This window comes from Dipteris shenzhenensis, chromosome 7 (assembly GCF_047967505.1).
Source record: "Dipteris shenzhenensis isolate YYH24624 ecotype China chromosome 7, Dip_SZ_1.0, whole genome shotgun sequence".
Lineage (NCBI taxonomy): Eukaryota > Viridiplantae > Streptophyta > Polypodiopsida > Gleicheniales > Dipteridaceae > Dipteris > Dipteris shenzhenensis.
In genome coordinates, this window is record NC_141602.1 from 53,771,040 (window position 1) to 53,798,667 (window position 27,628).

Consider the following 27,628-nt stretch of genomic DNA (forward strand, 5'->3'; position numbering starts at 1 on the left):
TGGCTGAAGCTATGAGCTACTACCTTAGAGCTCAAGCTGATATTATAGGGCTGAGTCCTTCGTTGAGGCAGGAGGATGAGCTTTTGGATAGTGAGTTGGCAGATGATACGGCTGTTTTTTGGGATGCCACACCGCATACACTCACCTCTTTCAGGACAGCCTTGGATTTGTTTTGCATTGCAGCAGGGGTCCATATTAATTGAACAAATCCAATGGCTTTTGGCTTAGTGATGAGACACTCCAGAGTGGGGGATTGACATAGGATTCAATTGAATTCAGAGGCTTGTTTTAATCAAGTACTTAGGATGCCAGGTTAGTGTGGGCATCTCTCCAGCGCAACAGTTTGCTCCCGTGTTGGAGAGCATTAGGAGGAAATTCATTTTTTGGAGTTTTGCCAGACTTGACCTTGCATCCAGAGTAGTGGTGTCAAAGTTAGCTAACGTACCACTTGTTCAATCCTCCCTAGTCAACGATCAATCACGGGGCAAGTACTCAAATTTTCCTCCCAGCCGATTCTCGGTGACAGCAAACTCTCAAAACAACCACCTTACGTGAAGGCTCCAGCTCACATATTCCACCAAGCCCCAATTCCCTAGATGGGTCTAGTATGGCACATGTCTATATTCTAGGGTACCTCTTAAATGCATATTTACTACCCCTCTCTTGGGATATCAATTTATTCACTTGCTCCTAGGCACATTTCCCACTTAATGCATTTAAGACCCATTGCCTTAGACCCATCTAGTCAGTGCCTTGTCACCCTCATCAAGGACCTTGACATTAACCCTTTTTACCATTTACATGAAGCCCAAATAAATATAATACAAACATTGATCCTTTGCAAAGGAAAAATGTCGACTGACCCTTCCGAGGTCATGTTGCCTCAACTTGAGCGTAACATTCCTTCCCTCTTCAGGCATCAGCGTCCTCGATGATAAACTCTGGGAACACTCTCTGTAACTGGTATACGGATTCCTAGGTAGCTTCTGATAGAGGTAAACCATGCCATGCAACCAACACCGTGGGTATCTTCCGATTGCGTACTTGCATTGTTCCTCGGTCCAGGATTCTTGTTGGTTTGTATCCTGCATTATCCTCTATCTCCTGAAACAAAACAACACCCTCGATTAGTGAGTCACCTATATGGAAAAATTTCTTTAAATGAGAGACATGAAACACTGGGTGCACCTTACAACCCTGTGGTAATTCTAATTTATAGGCCACCTTGCCTATTCTTTTTAGAATTAACCACGGTCCACAATATCGGGGTGATAACTTAGCACATTCTCCGGCAGTCAAAGACTTTGAATGCAAAGGAACTTTGAGAAAAACTTTTTCTCCTTCCTTAAATTCTCTAACGGATCTATTTTCATCCGCATATGCCTCAGCTCTATCCATAGCTTGGCGGATGTTAGCTCTCGCAAGTGCTAGCATCTCCTGCATCTGAACCACAAAGTTCGCGGCACTAGGTACTTTTTGAGGTACTCCAACTGTAGTTGGCTTCGCTGGTCTATAACCATAGTTCAGCTCAAACGAACTGAACCCTATAGAGGAATGTTTTCTATCATTGTAGGTAAATTCTAATAGTGGCAACCATTTGTCCCATGTATGTTGCCTCAATGACACATATGCTCTAAGCATATCCTCTAAAATTTGGTTGATTCTTTTCGTCTGACCATCCGTTTCTGGATGATCCCCACCACTCATTTCCAACTCAGTCCTTAGTGTCTCAAACACTGCAATTCAAAAATGACTGGTAAATTTGACATCTCTGTCTGACACTTGGGTAATCCATGCAAATGAAATATATGTTTAATAAACAAATCCGCCACTTGCAGGGTACTAACAGACTCTCTAGTTGGAATGAAGTGAGCCATCTTGGTAAGACGATCAACTACCACAAGGATAGAATCATATCCACCTTGTGTCATAGGCAGACCTATAATAAAGTCCATGGAAATGCTATGCCACCTACCTAGTGGTATTTCCAAAGGTTGTAAAAGTCAGGGTGGCTTCACCTGCTCTGCCTAACTTACCTGACACGAAAAACAATGTGTCACATATTCATGAATATGTTTTTTCATTTTCAGCCAAAAGAAATCTCGCTTCACGAGATCATATGTTTTTTCGACTCTTGGATGTCCCGCACATGGGCTATCGTGGCATTGTTGAATGACTCTCTGCCTGAGATCATTCTGATTAGGTACTACTACCTTGCCATTTCTTTTTAGCATACCATCTCTTATGGTATATGCATAAGTTTGGCCCTTTTTGGATGCCAGGTCACCCTTTTCCTCGGGTTTGAACACATGAGCCTTAGGCCAAAGGCTTTGGACGAACTCGTCCACCTTTTAAGTTTCTCTAATCTCGGTAATTAGAGCACTCTCTAATACTGTGAAACTCATATTATGCATAATGCATGATAACGCATGAGCAACTTTATTATCCTTCCCTCTTTGGTACCGAATCGTCAAGTTAAACTCTTGCATGAGTTCTGCCCACCTAGCTTGGCGGCCTCTCAAGTCAGGTTGTTTACAAAAATGTTTCAGAGTATCATGATCAACATCAACATAAAACTCTGATCCATATAAATAATGTCTCCATGTTTTCAGAGCATGGATAACAACATATAACTCTAATTCATGAGTTGGCCAATTTCGTTGAGAGGGAGAAAGTTTCTTACTTTCAAAGGCTACTAGCCTTCCCTCTTGGAGGAGAACTGCTCCTATTGCAATGCCACTTGCATTGGTTTCAAGGAAAAACGGTTTCCGGGGATCAACTATTTTTAACACCGGTCCTGAGACCACAGCTTGTTTTATGGTGTTAAAACTCTCCTGTTGATTCTGTCCCCATATAATAGGTACTCTATCTGAGGTCAGATCAGTCAATGGCGATACTATTTTGGAATATCCTTTAATGTCTTTGATAAAATTGGACAAATCCCAAGAATGATCGCAAAGCGGTTAAACTCTGAGGGATAGGCCAAGTCAGTATTGCAGCCACTTTCTTTGGATCCATTTCTACTCCCTCGGGAGTAATAATGAATTCTAAATATTCAAGTCTTACCATACAGAGTACAATTTTCTTTTTATTTACATAAAGACTGGCTTTTCTCAAAGTATTAAACACTATTCTCAAGTGTTTGGATGCTCAGCAATACTTTTGCTGAACGCAAGAATATCGTTAATAAAATGTACTACAAACTTCCCGATATACAGACGTAGTAGATCGTTCATAAGCATGATGAATGTAGCTGGAGCATTGGTAAGTCCAAACGGCATTACCAAAAACTCATAATCTCCAAACTTGCTTTTGGTTTTATGCACATCCTCGGCTCTAATACGGATCTGATGGTAGCCACATTTAAGATCTATCTTATTGGAAATTACGGCCCAATGTAACGCATCTAGCAAATCATCGATCCAAGCCATCGGATACCTGTGCTTAATAGTGATATTATTCAATGCTCTGTAATCTATATAGAGGCGAAAAGTATTATCTTTCTTTTTTTTAAAATATCACTAGCGAAGCAAAAGGTGAGAAACTGGGTTGAATTTGTCCCAGCTTGAGGTATTCTTCTAGTTGTCTTCGTACCTCCGCTTCTTTGGTAAAACTTAATCTATAAGAAGGTCTATTTACAGGTTCTGCCCCCGGGATTAGTTCAATCTTATGCTGAATATTTTGCTTTGGAGGTAATCCATAAGGTAACACATTCCTAAAACAATCAAAGAACTCCTCTGCTATTTGATCAGCCAGCTTGGCCATCTTTCCATTTTGGGTTACATCAGTGCTAGTTGAAGAATCATCAATCGGCTCTACCGATGCTGTACAAAGAAACAAGAACTCTTCTTGAGCTTTTTCAACTTCCATTACGGAAATCAATGGTCCTTGAGGTATATCTTTTTCACCTCGTAAGACATACAGCACATCATTCATCTTGAATTGATAAATGTGCTTTTTTCAATCTATGGCTAGATTCTTCCTAGAATGCCAAGCCTTACCCAGGGCTATGTTTGCGTGAGCAAGCTTTGTCATTTCAAAATCAAGCTTCTCAGCATAGTCTTGAATTCGAAGTTCCAACTGATTAACCCTTTGGTCCCATACTTCAGTTGAACTTCCGTCTACCATTCTGACTGTATATGCATAGTCAGATGGGCTAGTCTTTAATTTCAGCCTCTTTACAAGCTTGGAGTTAATTACATTGTGCGTTGATGCTGAGTAAAACAACACAATGACGTCATGATTGGCTACTTGCCCCTTCATCTTAATTAACTCTGTATCGGTAAAGGCTATATACCCCGTTGCTACGGGCTTTGATAGGACATTATCAGGTGCATTGGTTACTAGCTTAGCAACAGACACACATAACAAAACATGTACTGACCTTTGAGAAGATCCCGCTAGCTGAATTTGCATCTATTCTGCTCTGGGACTTTCCTCCATTTCCACGTCGCATTCTGAGATCACCATCCCAGCCATTCGACGATCCTTGTTTCGTGGACAGTCTTTCCACTGATGAGGCTGAAGGCATCCAAAACACAAGCCTTCTCTCCTCGCTTTTTCTCTTTGCTTTGGGTTCAAAGAAGACTTTGGCCAAGCCCGGGCTGCCATTGGTGTTACTTTTCTTTTCACTCCAATGGTGGTACTTGGTTTAGGAGTCTCAACTGGCTTCGCCTGTTTGGCTTGACCACTAGGCTGTGAGGCACTTCCTTTGCTAATCCACTTCTTCTTAAACCTAGTTTTCTTCGGGTACTCATACCGAGTCCCAACTTGCACAAACCCACTTGGTCTGATCCCTTTGGCATCCTCATATTTCAGGGCTATGGCAATTGCTTCATCTAGCGTGTTCGCATACTTAGCCCGAACTTCCATCTTGATCCGATCATTCAGTCCAAAGATAAAATCTTTTACTTGGGTTGACTGAGTTAGAGGTTCATAAACTTTCATTACACTTTCTTTGAACTTATTAGTGTATTTCACCACTGATAAATTTCTCTGACGAAGGTTTCAATACGGATCCCAAGCTTAGGATGCTTCGTCAGGAGGTAAGAAGTGTTTTCTAAATTCTTTTTTAAACCCCTCCCAAGTAGTGGATGCCACTCCATCTTTCTGCTGTTTTATCCACCACCTATCTGCTGTCTCATTAAACATATGGGTGGCCTCGCAGATTTTCTTCATATCATTCCTGATTGCACAAATGGCGAAGGCCTCGTCCCATTTGTGTAACCAGGTCTCTATGATATCGGAACTACGGTGAGACATCCGACCAAAATACTTTTCTGGCCTATAATTGGCAATATTAGGCACCTTAGCCCTCCTAGGCTCAACCGTATGAACACTGGATTCAGGCTCCATTGGAGATTTACCCTTCTCTTCACGAGATGGTCTAGCAAACATACTATGAATCATTTTTCTGAGCTCGGATTGCCCTACATTTGCTTGTAATTGTTGCGCTAAAATCTGTTGCAAGGCATCTTCCAATAATGCAATTCTACCAGATAGTGTATGGCCTGCTAGGCACGACACTTGCAAGGTCAGCCGGACTCCCGATTCTACAAGATCCACCCTTGAAGCTTCTTCTTCCACTTCCATTTAGGTTGATTGGGTTTTTTTTTTTAAATAAAAAAAATAGCACTCTATATAAATTGTAAGTACAAACTGTCACAACTTCCCTATGCTAGGGAATGCCTGCAATCCAAACAACTACAACTTTACAATTGAAAGAACCACGCCTTCCCTATACTAGGGAGATATCAGTAATCTTTAGTAATGGGAGATAACCAAACTCACAATAAAATTTTGAAACTCAAACAACTCAGGCATAAAGAAATAGAAAGCTCCCTGGTCCAAACTTCAATGTTCAGGCTCCTGATCGCCTCTATTCGACACCACGCCACTTTGATACATCCAAATCCACTCAAAAGCGCCTCTAAACTAATTTTCCATCAAGTTCCGTCAATATTCGGACGGAAAAAAAATGGAATTTCGTCAATGATTGACGGAAATTTCTTAATCAATTAATTTTTTTTCTCTTGGGCAAACTGTATTGCAACCAAGCTCCCCGTAAGCCACTCCCAATTTGTATTTATGATCTGTCGTGCAACCACCTGCCTTTACGTTGGAGATCAGCCGTTATAAACAAATACCCAGGCTCCAGCCTCTCTTTTGTTATTGCACACGAGGCTCCCAACGTAACAAATGAGTTGTGCAATGAAGCGATGAATAGCCATGTGGGCATAGCATCCGTCAACCACACGATCACGAACGAGTTCATCAACCACCTGCAAACTATCACTATAACAACGATGTGAACTCCTGCATCCACGCAATCTCTATGGTCTGACATGCTTCTCACAAATCTCTCGACCTTTCAATGTTTGCTCAAGCTTAAGGTGGATAACGATAGAGAGCTTCTTTTTCAGACGCACACTACACAGGCGTCATGCAAATTCGAGGTAGCAATAGGAACCACTTGATACGTTCACCCATCGCACCCTCCTTTAAAGCGGGCAAACCTTTCACGTCCGGATTTTCCTGCTTGCAATTGTGGATATTACGATTATCTGCCTTTCAGGATAATCTTGACATCACCACTCTAGCATCTCGACACAGGTGCCTTTATACGTTCATACACAGAGAGCTCGCTGACCAAGCCTTCCTGCACCTTCGTAACCTGACGCTCTGATACCAAATGTAACGTACCACCTGTTCAATCCTCCCTAGTCAACGATCAATCACGAGGCAAGCACTCAATTTTTCTTCCCAGCCAATTCTTGGTGACAGCAAACTCTCAGAACAACGACCTTACGTGAAGGCTCCAGCTTGCATATTCCACCAAGTCCTAATTCCCTATATGGATCTAGTATGCCACATGTCTACATTCTAGGGTACCTCTTAAATGCATATTTACTACCCCTCTCTCGGGATATCAATTTATTCACTTGCCCCCAGGCACATTTCCCACTTAATGCATTTAAGACCCATTGCCTTAGACCTATCACCCTCATCAAGGACCTTGACATTAACCCCTTTTACCATTTACATGAAGCCCAAATAAATATAATACAAACATTGATCCTTTACAAAGGAAAAACATCGACTGACCCTTCTGAGGTCATGTTGCCTCAACTTGAGCGTAATAAGTGGTTGTGAACTAGGTATTATTGGCTATTGCCTGGTTCGTTTGCCCTTGTTGGTGCAGATCTAGAGGTTGTATATCTCAGCTCATGAGACCTGTCAGGAACTTTCTTTGGAGTGGGTTAGATGGCACCTCAGAGGTTGTAGCCAAGGTGGCTTGGGAGACCCTTATTCTCCCCACTGGGGAAGGAGGTCTCAATATTATTGATTCGAATTTGCAGTGCATGGCCTTGCTCTGCAAATTTGTGGTGAGAGGATTGAGCCTTGGAAGGATTTTTTCCTACGCAGCATTCAATCTTGTACACCTTCTCACGGGGGAAATTGGATGGACAGCTCGAGATGGATTTTTACTTCAGCCCATCTTAGATCTCCCTCTTCCCTCTCATGGCTTCCATTCTGAAAGCTTCAGGTAGCTTCAAAGAGACTCTTCGGAGAGTTACACCCTCCTCTCGCGAAGAAATAAATAGACAGGCAGTCAGTTATGTGGAATGAATCCATATTGGATGAGCATGGCAGATCATTGGGAGTGTCACATTATATGTAGTGGTCTAGATGGGAGAGAGGACCTACTTCTACTGTAGGTTCTTGGAAGGCTTTTCGACAGGTTCTAGAAGATCAGAGACTCTTATCAGTAGGCCATCTCAGAGGGAGTGCAGTCAAGATGCAGCAGATAGAGGCAGCCATATTGGTGTTCCCTTATAGGTCATTGCCTTGCGGGATGCACATGAGGAGACCCTTGTCTTTGATGTTTAGTCGAGTGGTAGGCTTCTTAGATCTTTAGAAGATTTTCTTTTGGAGGTTGCCTTCTAGCCTGTTAGGATTGCAGGTTACATGGAGTGGGGCACGGACTCACAGTGGCATCTTGATCCTGACCCCGTTCTCCTGGCACTTGGGTCTTGGAGACTCTAGTTATATGGTGGTTCTCCCATCAGGTTCTTGCAGTGGGACCCAGGGGAGTGGGAATGAATTGATGAAGGGCACCGAGAGAAGAGCATCCCCTTCTTAGTCAGAAATGCCAAGAGATTTTAGCTTAGCAGTAGATGTTGGAGGTCCTCCAGAGCTCCTGATTGGGATAGTTTTCATGTTTCTGCAGAGGTGCAGAAAAACTTTTGGGGGAGGCTTTGGAAATCTTTCAGAAATAGAAAGATCACTCTCTTCTTTTGGCTTTTTATTCATGGAGGGATTGTAGTAAACTTGTGGAGATCCAGGTTTGGGGCTGACCCTACTTGTCCTCAATGCCACGCAGAAGTTGAGTTAGTTCAGCATTGCCTTTGGGAGTGCAGACAGGTGAGGACGATCTGGAAGGGTGTTGTCAGGATTCTTTGCATATTTCATAAAGCATCCTTCTTCATGACTTGGGGATTTGTGGCATGGTTCTCTCTTTTTGGACCTCAAGTGTTTTTTGAGGGACATGACTTAGACTCATCCTTCATTATACGGCGACACCCATTATACATTATACGACGACACCCTGTGGAGTCATGCTCTCTCCAAGATGTTCCTTTCACTCCTTTTAGAGCTGCTCATGCCTCGATAGGCACATCCTGGGAGATTCTGGCTAGCATTGTAGCTTTGATTGGGTGAGTTCGCTCTGGAAGCAGAGACTATGCTGTGGTGTGGTCGCCTATAGGGCTTGTTGTAATCTGTTTTCAGCGAAATAAATAATAAAAAAATACCGCAAGGTGCGCTAGCTGATTTGCAGCCAATCGGTGTACTGTGTCATTGAGCAGGAGCATTCTAGCTCCCTTGTGATTTTGTATTTACTGTGGGTGTGTTGCCAGTAGGATAATACTTGCTAAGTTGTGATTTTACCACCCTTATTTTATTATAGGCCGGTTGCAGGCCGTCTCCTGTCTAGTGAGCATAGAGGGGAGGTCCCCTGATGTGTCTAGCTCAGGTTCTCGTATCCGTCATCTACATAAGTCTTGCGGATCGCTGCTATCTGGCTGGAAGAACTTAGTGATCATGCTGACTGGGTAGTCTGATCATGCCTGTGTGCCCGGAGCTAAGACTCCATGTGTCAGATGGCCTTATGAATGAAGGTTGCCAAGCACCTCTGATTTGGGTAGGAAAGGAGACTAGATAGGGGTCGGAATTCATCCGTGTAGAGCCTGTGATAATGACCTCTAATCTTGTAGTACACGTGACATCTGAGAGCAAAGTGCTTCTCTGACTCGATCTCTTGGTGATCACATAAGAGTGCAGATGCAATATTTGGAGGGCCAGATGTATGGAGGCGATGGAGGGTTCACAGGTTCACCCGTCCCAATCTATGGCCAGAGCTTTGGAGCTTTGATTGTCCGTGGGTAGGCGTGAGGTGATGGCGCACTTGCCATGTGGCGCAGCAAAGGCAAATCTACACAGTTTCAAATGGACAGATGGTAGCAAGGCTATAGTTTCGATTGTTGTGCTGCAGCATAGACAAAGGACAAGGCAACAAGCCCACAAAGACCGGTCAATCATGCACATGTATTGCAGTGGCGGCTGCGTCTTGGTCCGCACAAAGCCATCGACTAGCAACAAACAATACACAGACATGTTGTTGACAAGGGGACCACTTGTGGATGTATGGGGAGAAGCTCAAACCAGTACCCACCGTTGGTGTTGTTTGCATGTGTGCATGGCTTGCAAATATATCAGGCTACCTACAAGTTACCTATATAATGTAACTATCTTGATTGTTCCATAATTTCTCACCTAGATTCATTGGTATATTAATCAGCTTGCATCCTCCATTCTAAATCTTTTGAGCATTTCATTTGCATACTCTGTTGGGATATGAACGTTCTATTCTTGTCTCTCCAGACTCAATTCCCAAACAGCAATGCGTATAGCCAAGGTCTTTCGTATTGAAGGCTTTATTCAGGTCATCTTTGGCCTCTTCCTCAGTTCCTTATTATTACCCGTGATGACTGTGTCATCAACCTATTGCGCTATGAGAACTATGCTGCCTTTGTTTCATAATGCCAAGCACGAGGTGCTTTTTTCAACGTATAACAAGTTTTATGTATTTTGCTGACCCGACTTAAATCTCAAACTCACGCGTGACTGGTCAATTCAAATCACCATTAAGAAAAGCAGTTTTAACATCCATCTGATAAAGAGGCAAAATATAGTAAGTGGCAAGGGATATTGTCAATCTAATATTATCTTCCTTCTAGGCATAACCTTTTGTAACCAATCTAGCTTCATACTTCCATCACTCTTCGTTTTGGTAGACCAATTTGTTTTTTACTTGGTGGTAAATGTACTAATTCGCAAAATACATACATACATACATACGTACGTACATATGTGTGTGTGTGTGTATTGTTGTCATTAAAACATGGTGTATGTATGTGTGTGTGTGTACACACACACTTTTTGGTAAAATCCAGTGTATTTATATTATCATAAATTTACAAGATGGGAAGTCTCCCACTCACTGACATGAGACTCGAAAAAAGAGCCCAATGGAAAAACTCAAAAACAGGTAGAGAACACTTCAAGGCTAGTGGCATCCAAGTCCCTTGCAGCAAAACTGTCATATAAGGATTGCTTGAGGGACATTTTGAAGAAAATATATGCCTGAGGAAACTGTTGACCCATCCTAGAATGCAGTCTCTGCGTCCAAATGGTCCATAGTACCCAAAAGCGAGTCCAGTAAAAGAAGAGGAGGAATGGAGACATCTGAGATGAGAGACATCCAAACATCCAGAAGAGTTTCCCAACTCTGATAGAGGGAAACCGAAGCTGCAGCAAATGAGAAACATGAGTGATCAGTATGCGGGATTGTGGGCAAGACCATAATAGGTGAGGAACTGTCTCGTACTGTTGAGAGCAACGGGGACAGGAAGGGGAAGCAATGCGGCGTGCTGCCAATTTAACCCCAATGGAAAAGGCTCCCACAATACATCTCCAAAAGAAAAGCCTCTGTTTCAATGGCAATTTGGCTTTCCAGATTTTCATGAGTCGTGATTGCCACCAAGATAAAGGCCTATCCAAATTCCAAAGAGTGTTGGCATGCTTGTCAATCCATGGCGGTGGAAGAAGAAATCTGTAGACCTTCGAAGAGGTCAGATTGTGCATTGAGAGCGTATGGGTAGAAGGAGGTAAAGAAGTCAAATTCCAGTCCATTAATCTGTCTTGTGCAAACAGTGGAGGAACTGGAACAAAAGGCTGCAGCATAGCTGAAAGTGTTCTCCAAATGGACCTATGATGCAGAAGAAACAGGGCAACCAGGAATTTTCCCTTGAAATGTGGACATGACTGCTGTGTACACACACACACAAACACACACACACACACACACACACACACACACACGTGTGTGTGTGTGTGTATTGTTGCCATTAAACATGGTGTCCTTTGGATCCGAGTACATCTTTTCAGTCCATCCCCACTTGTTGAGGGTTCATCTGTGATGTGACCTTTAGATCCTTGACTCATCCTCACCAAATCTGATGAGAGAGAAAAAGAGTGATAGAAGAGAGAAAGTAGATCTATATTAACCCTGCTCAACCATCCTGAAAATGAATCTGACCCAAGTACAGAATCTGGGATCGTTGCTTTCCTCTACTTGATGTCAGTAGCCTTCCTTGCACACCTCCTAAGATGGAAGGTGAAGAAAAAAGTGTTGGAATGCACCATGCCTCATCACTCTTGCTCTCTTGAAGGGAGGAAGAGGAAAGAGAAATGAGTGGAACTCCTATTTTATAGCGAAGGAATTGGGCAAAGAAACTATAATCTTACCTACCAAATCAGACAACCCAATATATGTCAGCCAACCTATCACAAGCTGACAAGCTACTCCGGCATGTTAGCAAACTACATCTTCAATGTCAGCAGATTGCATCTACTACCATGTCAATAGTCTACGCCTACTACCACATCATCGTTAGTATAGTGTCATGTCAATGAACGTGTTTGCCACATATCCCATATGCCACATCATCTCTTTTGGTTGTTGTTTGCCACTTTTGCATTCATCTAAATGCATGAAGATGATCTGGACATACATATGCTCTCCTATTATGCAACCCATCTCATCAAGATGATGAATGGCTGCATATTGATACTCATGCATCTTGTTCTCACCTATCGTAACATGGTCAGGGCATCTCCTCATTTATGGGCTTTAAAAGTGAGCAACAAATGAAGAGTAACAGAGGGTAGAGCATTAAATGCCAACATCTTTAGCAACATGTTCATTCTCGCTCTCCTAGCTCAGTGATAGGGTAGAATGATATATCTTGTTGTGAAGCTCAACCGGTTCCTCCATCATCAAGAAATTGCATTCCTGCCCTTGTGATCATCACTGTAACCAACAAATATGCCTTTGATTGATTTATTTCCTTTCTATTGGCATCAAGGATGCAAACATAAGCCGTGCAATCAAATATCATTATGTGATCTATTTTAGGCTTTACACCTGTAAATGCCTTCTGTTTGGTAAGCACTCCAGTTATGGAGGTACGAATGCTTCATCCCGCCCCTTCTCTCCACTCCTACTACCGTTTCAGCACCCATCCAAGCCCTCTCCTCTCAGCCCCTTCTCTCTACTCTTTCCCCTCTTTCTCAGCCCCCCTGGGCCTTCGCTCAAAGCCCCCCCTTCTCTCAGCTCCTTGGGCCTTCTCTCCACTCTCTTCTCTTCTCTCAAACTTCAGCCCTCTTCTCTCAGCCCACTCTTGCCCCCATCTCAGCAACCCCTTCTCTCAATGGGTCCTCCACATGGCATTGAGATGGACCTGAAATTTCCATGGTGGAACGAGGTGGATCCCCACTCCACGTACGACAATTCGAAAGGAGGAGCACGCAAGTAGATTTGCCACTTTTGTAAAGTACCAAAATCCAGAGGCACAAACGAAGTGCGGGCTCATTTATTGAAACTAAAAAGTCAAGGCATTAACTATTGCCCTTTAGTTTTGGATTCAGAGCCCGCACATTTCCAAGCACTTGCAAAGAGATTGGACATTGCGGCTGCCATTCTTGATCCTCGAGGTTGGCCCCACATGCAGCAACTTTTAATGAATGGAGTGACACTAGGAGCCGCTCTATTCATGGCATCATTGCATACTCCACAGGGGGCGAGCTGTTTAGCACTGTCCTGCATGCAGTGCTCTCCTTACACTTTTCTTAAAAAGTGTCCCTCCAGTTATTTTAGGCCACGTTTTACAGTTTCTATTCTGAGTGACATCTCTCTCTTGCTTTCATTCATCGCATCATTGCATACTCCACAGGGGCCAGCTTTTTAGCACTACCCTGCAGGCAGTGCTCTCCTTACACTTTTCTTAAAAAGTGTCCGTCCAGTAATTTTACGCCACGTTTTACACTTTCTATTCTGAGTGACATCTCTCTCCCGCCTAGTGCCTAGCTCCCCCCATCTCTTTTCTTGCTCCCGCTCCTCCCGGCTGCTGTAGTTACAGCAGCACAGCACACAGCAACAGCAGCACACCAGCAAGAGGCGACCCCAAGAACTAGTTCGTAGCGGTGGCAGCGTCAGAAGCAGCAGCCCGTTTCGAATCCAGGTCGCACAATAGGGGGCAGCCCTCTTTTCGCAGATCATCAGCCTAAGAAAGATACAAGAGCAACCTATCTTCAGCCCCCAGGATGAGCTGAGCCTTGGGCTCAGTCTGGGGTGTTAGAGACAGCAAAAAGGCCCCCCAGTCATTCACAGGCCCCCCAGTTCCCAAAGGTGAAGACCTTTGTTATGGCCCCTATCAGCAAATCCTCCTACTGCGACATCGCAGCAACACCCAGCCAGCTCAGACCCACAGGAGCAGATATGCTTCCAACAGCAGGAAGTAAGGGAGCTTGGACTTATGGTTGCAGCTCTCGGGAAGAAAGTGAAGGAGATGGAGAAAAATGGCAAACGAGACATCATACTGGAAGTACTACAGATGCACAGGGAAGCAGCACCTACACCACAGTTGGTAACCAAAGTCGATGACATGGTTACCAATGAGGTCAAATCGGTCAAAGAGGAAGCCTCAGCAACAATGGACAACAAAATCAACAGAAGTGAAGTATATGGAGAGGTACAAGAACAGGAAAAAAGGGTGGCTAATGCTCAATGGCTATGCACTGGAGGATTACCTAAAGATTGGCATGAAGGGAGCCTGGCAGAAACAATTGATAATAAGCAGTGCACAAACTGAGTCAGTTTATTCTGCAGCCAAGAGAGTTACAATGGAGAAAATATGAGGTACCTGAAGAGTACGCTTGATCTTGGCATGTTTTATGCCAGACCTTGTGAGCTTGAACCACATGGATATACTGATGCTGATTGCGCAGGCTCAGTGGATGACAGTAGGTCTACTACGATTTACACATTTGCTTTGGGTTCAGATGCAGTAACTTGGAGTAGTAAAAAGCACCAAACGGTGGCTTTATCATCTATTGAAGCTTAGTACAAAGCAGTGAGCATAAGTACGTGTGAAGCCATATGGTTGAAGCTTCTACTGAGGGAAATTTGGATGCTACAAACAGAAAGTACAGCTGTGTTTTGTGATACCAGAAACTGTATTTGCCTTGCTAAAAATTGAGTGTTTCATGCCTGGATGAAATACATTGAAGTGCAGTATCACTTAATAAGGAAAAGGTAGTGCCACAGGAAGTGGATGCCATCTTTTGCACCACAATAGCTGATGTCCTCACAAAGCCATTGGGAGACAAGAGGTTTTGAGTGTGTGTAGGACTACGCTTGGGTTGCAGGATAGGACAGTAACCATAAAGGGAACTATAGAAATTCATGCATACGTTGTAGTAGTTGGGATACCATTTTTGGATCAACCAGTGGTCGATGTTGAAATTGGATGTCAGTTAAGCGCAGCTAGGGAAACTTGCAGACACAATGGATTGGTGGAAATCTTTGACCTGCCTCATGGCACTGCCACATCATCAGGTCCTAAAAAACCTAAAAATTTAAGTAATAGAGATAGACTTGTCTTATCTTGTCCTTTTTCATACACTCTTGTGCATGCTATCCATCTCCGATTGTGAGAGCTTTATCAAATACAAGTGGCTGTTTTCTCTTTTTTCTTGCTTCTGCTTGCATTCAATTGGTCTTTATGTACTCTTATTGTCTCGGCAAGGGTTTGATTATATCGAAATTCTCGGCAAGGATTTGATGATGTCAAAATTGGAGTAGGTAGATACACAGCAGTGGTTGCCCTCCTATTCAGATGTGTATTGGTGACATGCTGCATGAGTTACCTTTAAAGAGGCATGTGAATTAAGCATCCACTCAAGAGCTGTAGAGCTGACATATGAGCCTCTAAGAGGCATATTCATGGCAAGGATACCTGCTGATAAGGCTGGGGAAAAACATTCCTTTGAAGGGGTAGCAAGCAGCAATGTGTGTCTGGATTGTCCCAAATAATTGATGAGGAAGATTTGTTGTATTGATAGCGATACTTAGACTTCAGAAGTTAACCTTGATCAAGGTTGCTGTTGCTGGTCAGTACTGTTAGGTAAAATTTGTGGTCATTAAAGAGGTTTCCAGTTGAGGTTGATTTTCCCATCTGTGAGGCATTTTCACTTTCTCTTAGGTCTAATTTCCTGCTAATATTATTGTGGTTTTTCAGGTTACTCATGGAAGCTCTACTCGTGGTGCAGAATCTTTACCTCCCGGTATTGTTGCTCCAGAAACAGACCTGTATCTTCGGAGGCTTTGGGGTAATCCAGATGAGGTACGCCTCCATCCTGTTTCGTGGACATCAATTTGCCTACAAGGTATATGCTTGTGACTAGTAATCGTTAGTTCTCCTGGCAGGTTAAGTGGATTTCTGTTTCTGTAATATAGACAATGGTTTTTGAGCATGACATGATGGGGGGACTCAGTTATTTTATGAAATTTACTTTTAGTATCGTTGCTTGTGCGTGTCATGTCTGTCAGCATCTGCCAGATCATACATTTTGACCTGCTTTCTTGCTCTCAACTGGACATTAGCTGCTGGATGTGTATGCATGCGTATTTCATATTATTTGATTCACACTTATGCATATACATTCATTGGAAGACCTTCGCATGAGCACTCCCATCCTTCTTTGTGCTCAAGCTTGCCTAACCACAGCATGGGAGAGGGCATGCATATTTCATAGTATTTGATTCACACTTGTGCATATACATTCATTGGAAGACCTTCGCATGAGCACTCCCATCCTTCTTTGTGCTCAAGCTTGCCTAACCACAGCATGGGAGAGGGTGTTTAAATTGTTCATACTTTTGTCTACCCTTGTTGAAAATGGAAGACATGTCACAGCGGCATACATTGGTTAGATTCATGGGGAAATGAAGTTTTCTGCACTGTTTTTCCCTTGTATGGCCTTGCTTGTTCTTCTGTATGTCGAAGCTATGTGTTGTCTCTGATTGTCGTTTTTGAAAGGACTAATAAATTTTTTGACATAAAATAAATTATCAAATCTCTTAAATTTTTTCCTCTCCTTTGAAGAGCTGATGTGGTTTAACGGTAAATACAGGATTTACCATTCAAGCCGAAGTATTTGGTAACATTTACAGTTGGCTTTGATCAAAGGGACATTGTCAATGCAGCCATCTCTAAGGTCTCTTATAGCTTTAAAATAAAATTCAGGTTAAAGCAAATATTGCGGTAAAGATATGACACTTTAGTTTCGTTGTTCTTGTGCTTCTTAGGGTTTTCGTTCTTTTTGTGCTTCGCAGCATTTAAGTTGTGAAGAAACTTTGTGATCATTCCATGTTTATCTATTTCATATGAAAGAGTGCTGTAGTTTTATTAGCATTTACAGTGAAAAGATGCTCTCCATTGTAACACATGTCGGTCTGTTGTATACTCTTCTGCCAGTTTGCCACAAATTGGACAATTGTACTTTTTCACTATGATGGTCGGACGAGTGAGTGGGATCAGTTTGAGTGGTCTCAGCGAGTAATTCACATAAGTGCAAGGAAACAGACCAAATGGTAGGGCAATGTTCTTCTATTCAAGCTTGAACACTTCATCACTGGAATTTTCTCGTTCAATGGACTTATTGGTGCAAATTATGTTGTGAAGTTGTGCAAAAAAATATTTGGATATATGGACTTTAGTCCCTCATACTTTTTCTTTAATGGAAATAAATATGTATTAACGGGGGAATGTAAAGAGATTTCCAGATGTAAAATATGTTTGGCAGACAAGTATGCCTCTAGCAGTAAACCAAGGATGATGATTCCTAGCAGACCCAAAGATGGAAGGCCAAGTAAAAGGGACAGAAGGTGACAGATTCAACTAGACTTTTCCTTGCTAGTGAGTTGTGACATGGTATCTTGTAGTATTTGCTGATCCGCAGGTCTTAAAAAAATAAGAACTTGCAATTAAGCTTGGAAATGTGGAATAGAACTCTGCTCTCCGTGAGGGTGCTGTGTGGACCAGCCCCTTGCAGGCTTTGTGGCTCCCCTTTCTTTATTACTTCGGGTTTCGTGGCCTGGCTCTTCTTTACAGGGCCTCAGATCTTTTATGAGAATGAGGTCCCAGGGTGTGCAGTTTTGCATCCTTCAGGCTCTCCCTTCTTCTCAGTACAGGCATGTGCGTGCTTCAGTGGACAATTGCTGGGAGATTATAGCGAGCATCAATGCTTGGCACGTTTGGAGATCTAGATGTATTGAGGTTATTGATGGCCTCTAGGTCCACCCAGCTCGTACCTTAGCCTGCATTTGGGCAGACACTGTACATATTGTCATGGCTATTTGGTGTAGGATGCAGGTTTCTCCAGGTCAGCTTCGACTAGGAGGATGTTTTCTCTTAGAGAGTGGAGCAGTTGTCCTTTCTTTTCTGAGACCATCACAAGATTGACGTGGCATTCCGGCCACAGTCCTGGTTTTTATCTTGTTTTTCATTTGATGGCTAGGTTATCATGTGCCCTAGACCTCGAGAGGAGGAGATCAAAGTATTTGTAAAGCGCAACATCCCAAGCTTTGAGGTGTTTACATATAGGCAATCGACTACCTCTGGTCATGTTTGCATATGCTCCCACTAGATTTGGAAAAGGTTGCCATGGGCATTCTCATGATTTTTTTGCAGACATTGCAAGCGAATACTTACACCGGCCGACCAAATTGCAAAAAACAATGCTAGGCTTGGTGAATGGGAACCTATCCATAAATGCTGATAGAAGCTGCTCAAATGTCATCGAAGAGAAATATTATCCAGGTGCTGAAAATCAGTATCACCCTTCTGATACTATGGGATCTGCTTTATAACATATTGAAGTTAATACAAATTCTGGACAATGTAAATTTGACCTGTAAACCATGGCAAATGAGAATCTCCCCATAAATGGTGGCAAGGAAGCTGGTTTGCTAGATAAAGCCGCTCCAGTAAATGCTGATAGAAGCTGCTCAAATGTCATCGAAGAGAAATATTATCCAGGTGCTGAAAATCAGTATCATCCTTCTGATACTATGGGATCTGCTTTATAACATATTCAAGTTAATACAAATTCTGGACAATGTAAATTTGACCTGTAAACCATGACAAATGAGAATCTCCCCATAAATGGTGGCAAGGAAGCTGGTTTGCTAGAAAAAGCCGCTCCAATATCAGTGGAAAAGACCAACGCCTAGCTGTTGAAACGAGTCTCACAGCCCTTCTAATCCTACATGATATTTCTTTAGTGAGTTAAAAACAAAGTAAAGTACAATCCTCTACATAGCGCCCTCTAGTGCAGTGGTTCACGGGACTCGACTTGGTAGAGCAATAGTTTTGGCTAGAATTTCCCTATAGGACACTTGTGGGTTCAAATAGTTTAGCAATGAAGGGGCATGACATGTTTCTGGTAATTGGCAGATCAGGATTATGTATCAATCAAAGAATTTTGGCTAGAATTTCTTATATGAACAGTTGTGGGTAAACTAGTCTAGCAATGAAGGGGCATGACATGTGGTGGTAACTGGCAGATCAGACTTATGCATTGTCATTGCTTCATTATCGTGATTTGCTCCGCTTATTTTGGTTAAACTATAAATCCTGTTTTGAATCAGTCACATCCACAAGCTTTTGGGAATATTGGAGATTTTGAGCTTATAAATGCATTGGATTTGTGATTTCAGGTGGTTTGCAAAAAGATTTCTCCATCCTGACGTTGTTGCACCTTTTGAATACATATTCATCTGGGATGAAGATTTGGATGTGGAACATTTTAATGCTGAGGAGTAAGTGTATTTAAAGCTATGGATATCCTCCTATGGAATGAAATGAAAGGAGGTTTTCAACTTCCATTAACTGCAATCGTGACCATCATGTTTCATGAAAACTTGCTTTCCCTTTCCAGCATCCCTATGGAAATAATGTTAAAGGCCTGGAAGTATGTGGCTTGTACTTTTATTGTATTACATCTGCACTTATGCTTTATATTTTGCACAGAAATTCAAATTAGATAATATATATGTGGGGCTTTGGTGACCTTTTGAAGGACTTCACATTGCATTGAATTGTTACCTTAAAGGGATTCCTTTCTAACATAAAATGGTTTTTGATTTCAAGATTTGGCTACCAAGATGGCAACCGAAATGCCAGCTCATAGAACTAACTCTAAAGCATGTCCCGATACTAGGGTGGCAGGAACTGCGATCGGATGTCTTTCACGAATTCTGTCCATCTATAAAGAGGTGCCTCCTTGTGAGGTGCATGGGTGCATCACTGGTTGTCGTTCGTAGGCACAACTGAAAGTAACTTCAGACTGATTGAGCCACCGTCGTACCGAGTGAAGTTGGGCTTCCTAGGGAAATTTTTGACGGCGGTCAGACTCTCTCCCTTTCCTCCCTATGTGGTCGGAGTACAGAAGCGAGGAGTTGCCAATCCCATTCTTCTTTCTCCTCTGGAGCACTATGCTCCCGTTCTTCCTTCTCCTCTCGAGCGGTACACTCTCTGAGCTCCCTGGCCTCTTGAGCCTCGAGCATTTAGAGCTTCTTGGATTCTGAGCCTCCCGATCGTGTTCTTCTTTCGCCTTCTGAGCTGCTCTCTTGCGTTCTCTGGCGCTTGCTCACATCTCTTGGAGCTTAACCATGCAGTCAAAGAGACTCTTGGACTGTTGTTGATGCATCTGCATCATAATCTGCATCATGCCATCATGGCAAACATTGGAGATTCTGCAGGATTCTGTGGCGATAGGATTTGGGAAGCGGATCCCTTATCCCCAATGAGTTTGGACTTCTCATTTGTACTCATGGTGTCCTTTCCAGATCTTGTCTGTATCATAAAACAGTGGGGCTGTCCCTAAATTGACCCTCCCTATCTCAGGAAAGAAAATATGACGCTCTGATACCAATGTAACAGGGAAATAGCCTAACTCACTCTCTCTCCTACTCACTACTATCTGAATTGAAGAATGATGCACTCAAAACAAGAGGTATGTGGAGTGAGTGTAAGAATCAGAGGGAGAGAATATAGGGGAGAGTCAACATTGACAAAAAGTGAACACGTTTGATTTTTCCCGAAATGTCAACTCTGCGTTTTTGCACCCACGCTGTCTTTTGGGGCTTCTTGACATTATTTAATGGCGCTGCAACCTATAGGCAGCATGCCATGGGCTGTGGATGCCCATGACAAGGTCATACAAGCCACTCTGGGTTGAAGTAAAGTGCTCACTAAGGCCCTTGCTGAGTGCGATGCTAAACTTAAAACTCAAAACTAGTACTCAAAATCAAAATCAAAGTACATAGGTAGGTGCCATGGTGGCTCTCCTATCAGCTGTGAAGATATTTCGTATCTATGCTTGTTGGGTCATCTCTCGCTATGGCGGGGGGTGTGGTTTCCGTGATCTTTGTATCTGGTGGGCCATATTGAGAGTGATGCCTCAACTCGGATGGTCCCTTCTCGTTGTCTCCTCGGTGGCAGTGTCACGTCCTGTGTGTCGCCGCATCTCCATCAAATAGAGACCAACACAGATCTGAAGTGAAATAGCCGAAAGAGTCACAGTAAGAAGTTCAGGATTCCACGTCAGGTGATGGTGGGAATGGGCAGCAAAAGAAGAGCTGGAGCGAAGGATAGTAATGGCTATGGCGAGTACTTGGATGCAATGATGAGAGCACTCTATGCTAAAGAGAACCAATGCTTCCATTGTCATGTGCCAAGCCACAAGAAGCAAGATTGCCCGCACTACCAGAAGCTTCGAGCAGAAGGAGCCATGTCAAGTGGTTCATCCACATCTTCAACTCCTACAAGTACAACCTCAGTGGTCCTCGAGAAGCTTGAAGACCAACAGAAGGGGGTCAAAAGGTCCTTATCCTGCCTGATTCAAGAAGCTCAGAGGACATCATTTCCACCAAGACAGTTAAATAGGCCTAGTTGACTCTTACACCAGCGAATTTCATTGCCTTGAATGGGGCATTTCTGGAGCAGGAGATAGAGAGCAACATGGAGGTCTCTTCAGCCATTCTGAAGATCTCAGGGTGGGTAGATAGTTGGCCACTCAGTGGATATCATCTTGGAAACACGATGGTGGCACCGAATTATCAGAACCAAGGCTTAGATATCAAGATCCCAAGCCATGGGTCCAAGTTCATTTCTTGGCTTAGAGATGTTCTGCCTCAACCTTTGATTTCAGTACTTCAGAGGGCTTGAGTCAAGAACCCCCAACAGGACATAGTACTATAGCAAGACTAGGATGCTTCCCTCACAATGAGTCTTCCTCCGCGCACAGAGGAGAATCATATTGAGCATCTTCCTGGGTCATTACTCGGCAGCAAGAATCATTACTAGAACTTAGCGGAAGACCTTAGGATTCAATTCCGTCAGATCAGGATTTATGAGCAACCATTTCAGAGGTCAGAAACCCATTTCAATGAAATGCCTGAAACCATTTCAGTTTCACCAAATGAAACCTCTGTTTCAGGCCCTTAAAGGTTGACATGGGGGGGTAGATACTTTGAAATTTAGAAAGACTGTTTTGTTATTAACTCTAAGAAGAAGTTGAAACTTGGATATGCATGGTTGAAACTTTATCACTTTGATGCTACTTTCCATTTATCTTCCATTGAATTTAGTCTTTGGGCTGATTTGTTGCTTTTTGAAGATTTTTAATAACCTTTGTTTATGATCTATCGTCATAGAAGGAGCGTTGACTCTTAAATCATATAACCATGTAGTGTATTATCTTGCATCTAGATTTAGTCTTTAATCAACACCAGGGGGATACCAAGACAGTGAGTGACTCATTATGCCAACAAGCTCACTTAGGTGTTCATACAGGTGCACTTGGAGGAAAATCAGCAGCTAGCTAAGTTTTTCCATGGGCTGCATTCAAACATCCAGTGATATGTTTGTAGTTTCAAGCCACGGGATTACGAGTGTGCATACAAGCTTGCTCAAAATTTTGAGCTCATACCCAAGGGTCAAGGATCCAAGCAAGTCAGCCCAAAGCTGTCCCTCTTGGAAGAGACAGTGATACCGTCCTTAGATCTCATAGTAAACTGGATAGGCACATAGGAAATGCTCCTCTGTTTCCACCTTTGTTTTTTTTTCAAGAAAAATACTTCATTAAGTATGAATGAAAACCGTGAGAGCAAGCTCAAATGCAAGAATACATCATGCTATGCATGAGGAAATTAAAAAAAAACAGCTCAAAAGGAGCTAATAAAATACCAAGGCGGAGGCTGAAAATGCCACCTCAACCCTGAGGGAGACTCAGAGAAGAAAGGAGATCCTCTCCAAACTCTGAAAAAAGTAACTCTCTTGGCAGTGGCTGCTCTGGAGGATCCCTGCATGCTCAGGACCAAGGAGTCTAAAAGGAGAACCTTGGTCTGCGGGTCCTGAAAGTGCGAGTGGAAGCACTGTCTCTCCAGTCGAGCCAGGGAAGTGTAAACCTATTCAAGCGGGCCTGCATTGCTAGTCTCATCGTGAAGATAGGTCTTGAAAACATAACTCCCAAGTAAGTGTATGATGATTGAAGATCATAACCTTGGTTTACCTAGGTTGACCTTCAAGTCATGAGACTCGCAAAAAGCCAATAGTGCATCTAGATGTCTTTGGAGCCCCTCTGCAGATGAGGATAAGAGCACCACATCATAAGGATTTGGAGCAAGTAACCGGCAAGAGAACAACCATCACCTCCTAGTGTCCTGATAAAAGACTCAAGCTCATCTATGTAGAGGCCAAACAAGGTTGGTGAGAGTGGGCGACCTTGTTTGACCCCAATGGTCTCATGTGTCCATCCGCCCCTTGTTTGAACCCTGCTAGGAACCCTCTCATAAAGTGCCACAACAGACCAAACTGTCCCCGGCCCATACCTAACTGTTGATGAGGCGTGCTCGAGGTACTGTATCAAAGGCTTTGTGGAAATCCACAAAGCAGCAATATACCCTTTGTCTCCGTGTCCTGGCCTCCTCTATGACATTCCTAAGTGTCAGGATATGATCCATGGTCCCGTGGTCACGACTCAGGTTGAAAGCCTCCCTGTCCATCTACTATGAGTCCTTGCATCTCTGCATAGCGACTGACCTCCATATCTAGCACCAAAGCATATATCTTGGACATGACATGCCCGATCATAATGGTCCTATAGTTACTTGGATCCATGGGATCCCTTGCCTTGTGGATAGGTGTGATAGTGTTGAGGGTCCAAGTGTGTGGGAAGCCTAGCAAAGCTATTAGGATATCAATCTCGTATGCAACAAAATCCGTGCATAATCCCTCGTGATCCTTCGCTCGGCCATTATGAAGCTTCATGACCGCATCTTTGATGCCCCCCTTAGTGAAAAGAGTGCAAGAGGTAGGTCGTGGTATGTGCGAGAGATCAGGTGTGGGCTGGTCGGGGATGTCATAAAGTGTGCGAGCGTAGTTGCGCCAAACTTGAGTGTTTGTGTGGTGAGGGGGACCGCCGTTCAAGAAACTGTCGCCAAAAGTCTTTGGAATTATTACCGAAAAGGATATTCAGTAATTTATCCTCGTTTTGGCAAACAAAGTTTAGTTTCTTTTGGCGAACTAGACGGCGATACTCGCGTAATGCGTCTGGTTCACTTGGTAGGCCATGTAGGGATTCGAATCGGAGTTGTTGGTGAAGAGCCTTATACTCATCATCATACCACCATTGCACGGACCCTAAAGGCGGTGGACGGTTAGAATGTGAGTAACACACCACATAGTGGCCATTCTTGAGCAGGGGGAAAGGTTCCTCATAATCTATGCCTTTTATCTGAGCATAGCCTTTAGCAACATCCAACCGTGCCTTGTACTGATCAACGGTATCACCTGAGTTTCTTTCTAGCATATACACCCATTTCGTACCAATTGCATTCCTACCAACAAACAAATCTACTAGTTCCTACGTGTGTTGTTTTTCAGCAGAGGCATACTCTGCCTGCATGGCTTGCATCCAATGAACATGCTCTCATGCATCCTTGTAAACTATCAGGTTCACCCATATCAAGCATAATGCTCATCCAAGCTATGTCAGCATATTGTGCTCCCTTTGGATATCTTGAACCAGCCCTTGTGCTACTAAAAAGAGAAGCTATTGTCCTGGAAAGTTGGTATAAGCACCGAGGGATGATCTGGCTTCTTGTGCAGCTGTTCTCCCTTCCCTAAAGTATTCGTCCACATCATCATGAAAGATGGGATGTTCGTGAAGCATCCAACGCCTGTGCAGGCTACAAATAGTCTGCACACTGCAAATGATGATCTTCTGCTAGTGGTTTTAACCTTCTATTGGCAGTGGAAGCAACCCTTTGAATACCTCTCGTGAACCTGTAGGAAGCTGTCTTTCAAACTCAGTCGACTAAGGACTACCTGAGTTTTCTGCAAAAACCACATCTCTACTGAGACACATGTACATATGCTACGCAGCCAAACATCCTAAGGTAAACAATCCTGTCATGCTACCCCTCGAAGGGTGGGACGGTTTTTGTGGCTTTGGTCGGGCATCTATTCAAAATGTGTGGGGCGAACATAATGGCTTCCATCCAAAATTTATGAGATGGCTCTCTACCCTTGATCATACGTCTGGCCATCTCCATTAGAGACCTTATTTTTCTCTCAGCCACACCATTTTGCTAAGGTGTGTATGGCATTGTGCACTGGTGCTCAATGCCTTTTTCCTGCAAATATGCTATGAAAGCATTTAAAATGTATTCCCCCTCTCTGGCTGTTCTCAAAGTTTGCACCTTACACCCTGTCTAGTTTTCAGCCATGGCAACAAAATGCTGAAAACACATACATCATCAAATTTCCCCATGGAGAATAGACCCATGTACATCTGAAAACCTTATCAAATAAGGTCACTAAGTTTAGATTCTTTCCCAGGATAGTGTCCTCATGGGACCACACACATAACTGTGTATAAGCTGCAATTTTCTAACAACCCTAACTGATCCAGCCCTTGGAAATGCATTCCTATGCATCGTTCCAAAATGCATCCTTCACAGGCATGTTTTGGTAGGGGTCTCCAAAGTGACATATTCAAAATCATATTATGTTTCTGTAAGAGCTTTGAACTACCATAGTTCACATTGTCAAATCTAGCATGTCACAATTTCTGCAACTTTCATTTCAGATGTTATTGTTGCCAACAAGCATTCTGCATGCTATTTTCATGTATCCAACTGATATGAACCATGATGTAAAGTGCTGGTAGTGACTATCTGGTAGTCTTTTTCTCTATCTCTATCTCTTACAATGCATTGATCATCCTAAAAACGATAGCATAACCCTATTCTATCGAAAGAGGAAACTGAAAGCAAATTCTTCTTTATTTTGGGAACGTAAGGGGCATTTGGAAGCCACAAAGCAGTTCTATCTACTGATGAAAAAATAATTTTTCAAACTCCCTTCACAAGATACGAAGAATTGTCGGCACAAGATATTGTTTTGACAACATGGGGAGGCTGCAAATCAACAAACAAATGTTTCCTAGAAGTAATGTTCCTAGATGCACCACTATCAAAATACCAAACTGCATCTAAAGTATCACTCACAATGAGTGAATCAACCTCAAGGTTAGAAAGAACCACTCTTCAGCCATGTAATTTGCTACAGCATTATCCTTGTTAGCATCTAAAGCATTAGAAACTGAACTCACATTTCAGCCCCCTTGCTTTTTCTTTTCTAATCTTTCCTGCCTTCAATGATATGATGACCTAGCTTTTTGCAATACTGGCAACTTCCCTTCTTCTTGCTTTGCCTACATCGTCCTTTGCCTTGTTAGATAGCTGTCTTGAAGCAGCCTTAAAATTCATACCACCTTTATGGTTGGCCTGACTCTTCTTTTACAGTAAGAAGTAATATATTCCATTCAAAATAAAATTATTACAACAAACATGAGCGTATATTCTCCATCCCAAGCCTCCACAAAAAACCAACAACAGAGGCGGATAGAAAACTTGATCCGAAACCTCTTGCAACCCTACTCAGGAGGTGGGAGACAAACTTCAATCCCAAACCCTCACTATAGATCACCGAAAAAACAAAAACCAAAACCCAAAAGGCTACTCAGGCCTGCGAAGGGAAAACCTGTTTTCTTTCAGCAAGGCCTTTTGGACAGCAAGTGCTTGATCACTTCTATGGGAGGAGAAAGATTTATTCTTCCTTGTATGTTTGTCCTGCAGCAACAAGCCAAGAAATTCTTGAAATAAAAGAGGCTTAGCATTTCTTCTCAAAGACAGAGTGGGAGAAGTATGGAAACTCAGGTATGACTCCCGCAATGACTGGAGATCAAGTCTTTTCTTACCAATATTAAGGAGTTGCTCTCTAAGAACCTGGACTAGTCAGATGCTCTAAGATATTGTCACCCTCATGAATATTCAGATTCTGAAGCTCCTCCTTGAAAAATGAAACCCTTGCCTCATTCTTTGTCCGATACATGACATGCCATGCACGCAAAGAGGTCCTGCAAGACCTGATCTGTGGAAATATAAACCCTATGCTTGAACAGGCCCAAATGCAGCCCAAAAACCTAGGCAACTACTAAGTAGCAGCCCAAAAACAAAGGTGCGAGCTCAAAAACAAGTGCTTCCAGACCTGAAACAGAGGCAGCCAGTCTAAAAAGCTGAGCCAATCAGTAAAAGTTTACATGACGGAAGTGTGCTCTAATTGGAGCTGCAGCTGGCAGGGGTGGGAGGGCAAGGTGCAACAGGCAAGGAGCTGGGACAGAAACTCGTCCAATTCAAAATAAGTCAGAATGAGTGAGAGCAGTACAAAATCGTGTCAACATTACAAAACCCTAACTCAACAATTAACTAGGATTGAGAGCACATGCACACCTACTAACTCAACCACTAACTATGGTTAAGGAGGGAAACCTTATACAAGGACAAAAGTGCCCCTAACTTTCTAACCTTATTAACACACAGCAATACCTTATATTTCCAACACCTGCCCCGATTCCCAAATTGACACATTGGGTGTAAACAATGTCTAGGTTAGGTATTAACAAGGTGGCTGCAAGGCAAGTTTGCTGTCCACTTATCAATAGGCTGCAATGTGCAACCCATTTATGCCAAACTTTAATGCAAGCCACTGCCCCATAGATCATCCTCAGGTAGACGAGAAGGTGCTTTGTGTGG

At 43.0% G+C, this 27,628-nt stretch overlaps 1 protein-coding gene across 2 annotated transcripts in view; it reads left to right on the plus strand.

Annotated features, from left to right (window-relative positions):
• Positions 1-27,628, plus strand: part of LOC147900502 (uncharacterized) — a 67,666-nt gene that overhangs the window by 8,449 nt on the left and 31,589 nt on the right. For both annotated transcript variants that reach the window (XM_087376536.1, XM_087376537.1), the window contains 4 exons: positions 15,702-15,806; positions 16,597-16,680; positions 16,941-17,056; positions 19,184-19,285. In XM_087376536.1, the coding sequence (XP_087232662.1) occupies positions 15,702-15,806; positions 16,597-16,680; positions 16,941-17,056; positions 19,184-19,285 (407 nt within the window). The remainder of the gene's footprint in view (positions 1-15,701; positions 15,807-16,596; positions 16,681-16,940; positions 17,057-19,183; positions 19,286-27,628) is intronic.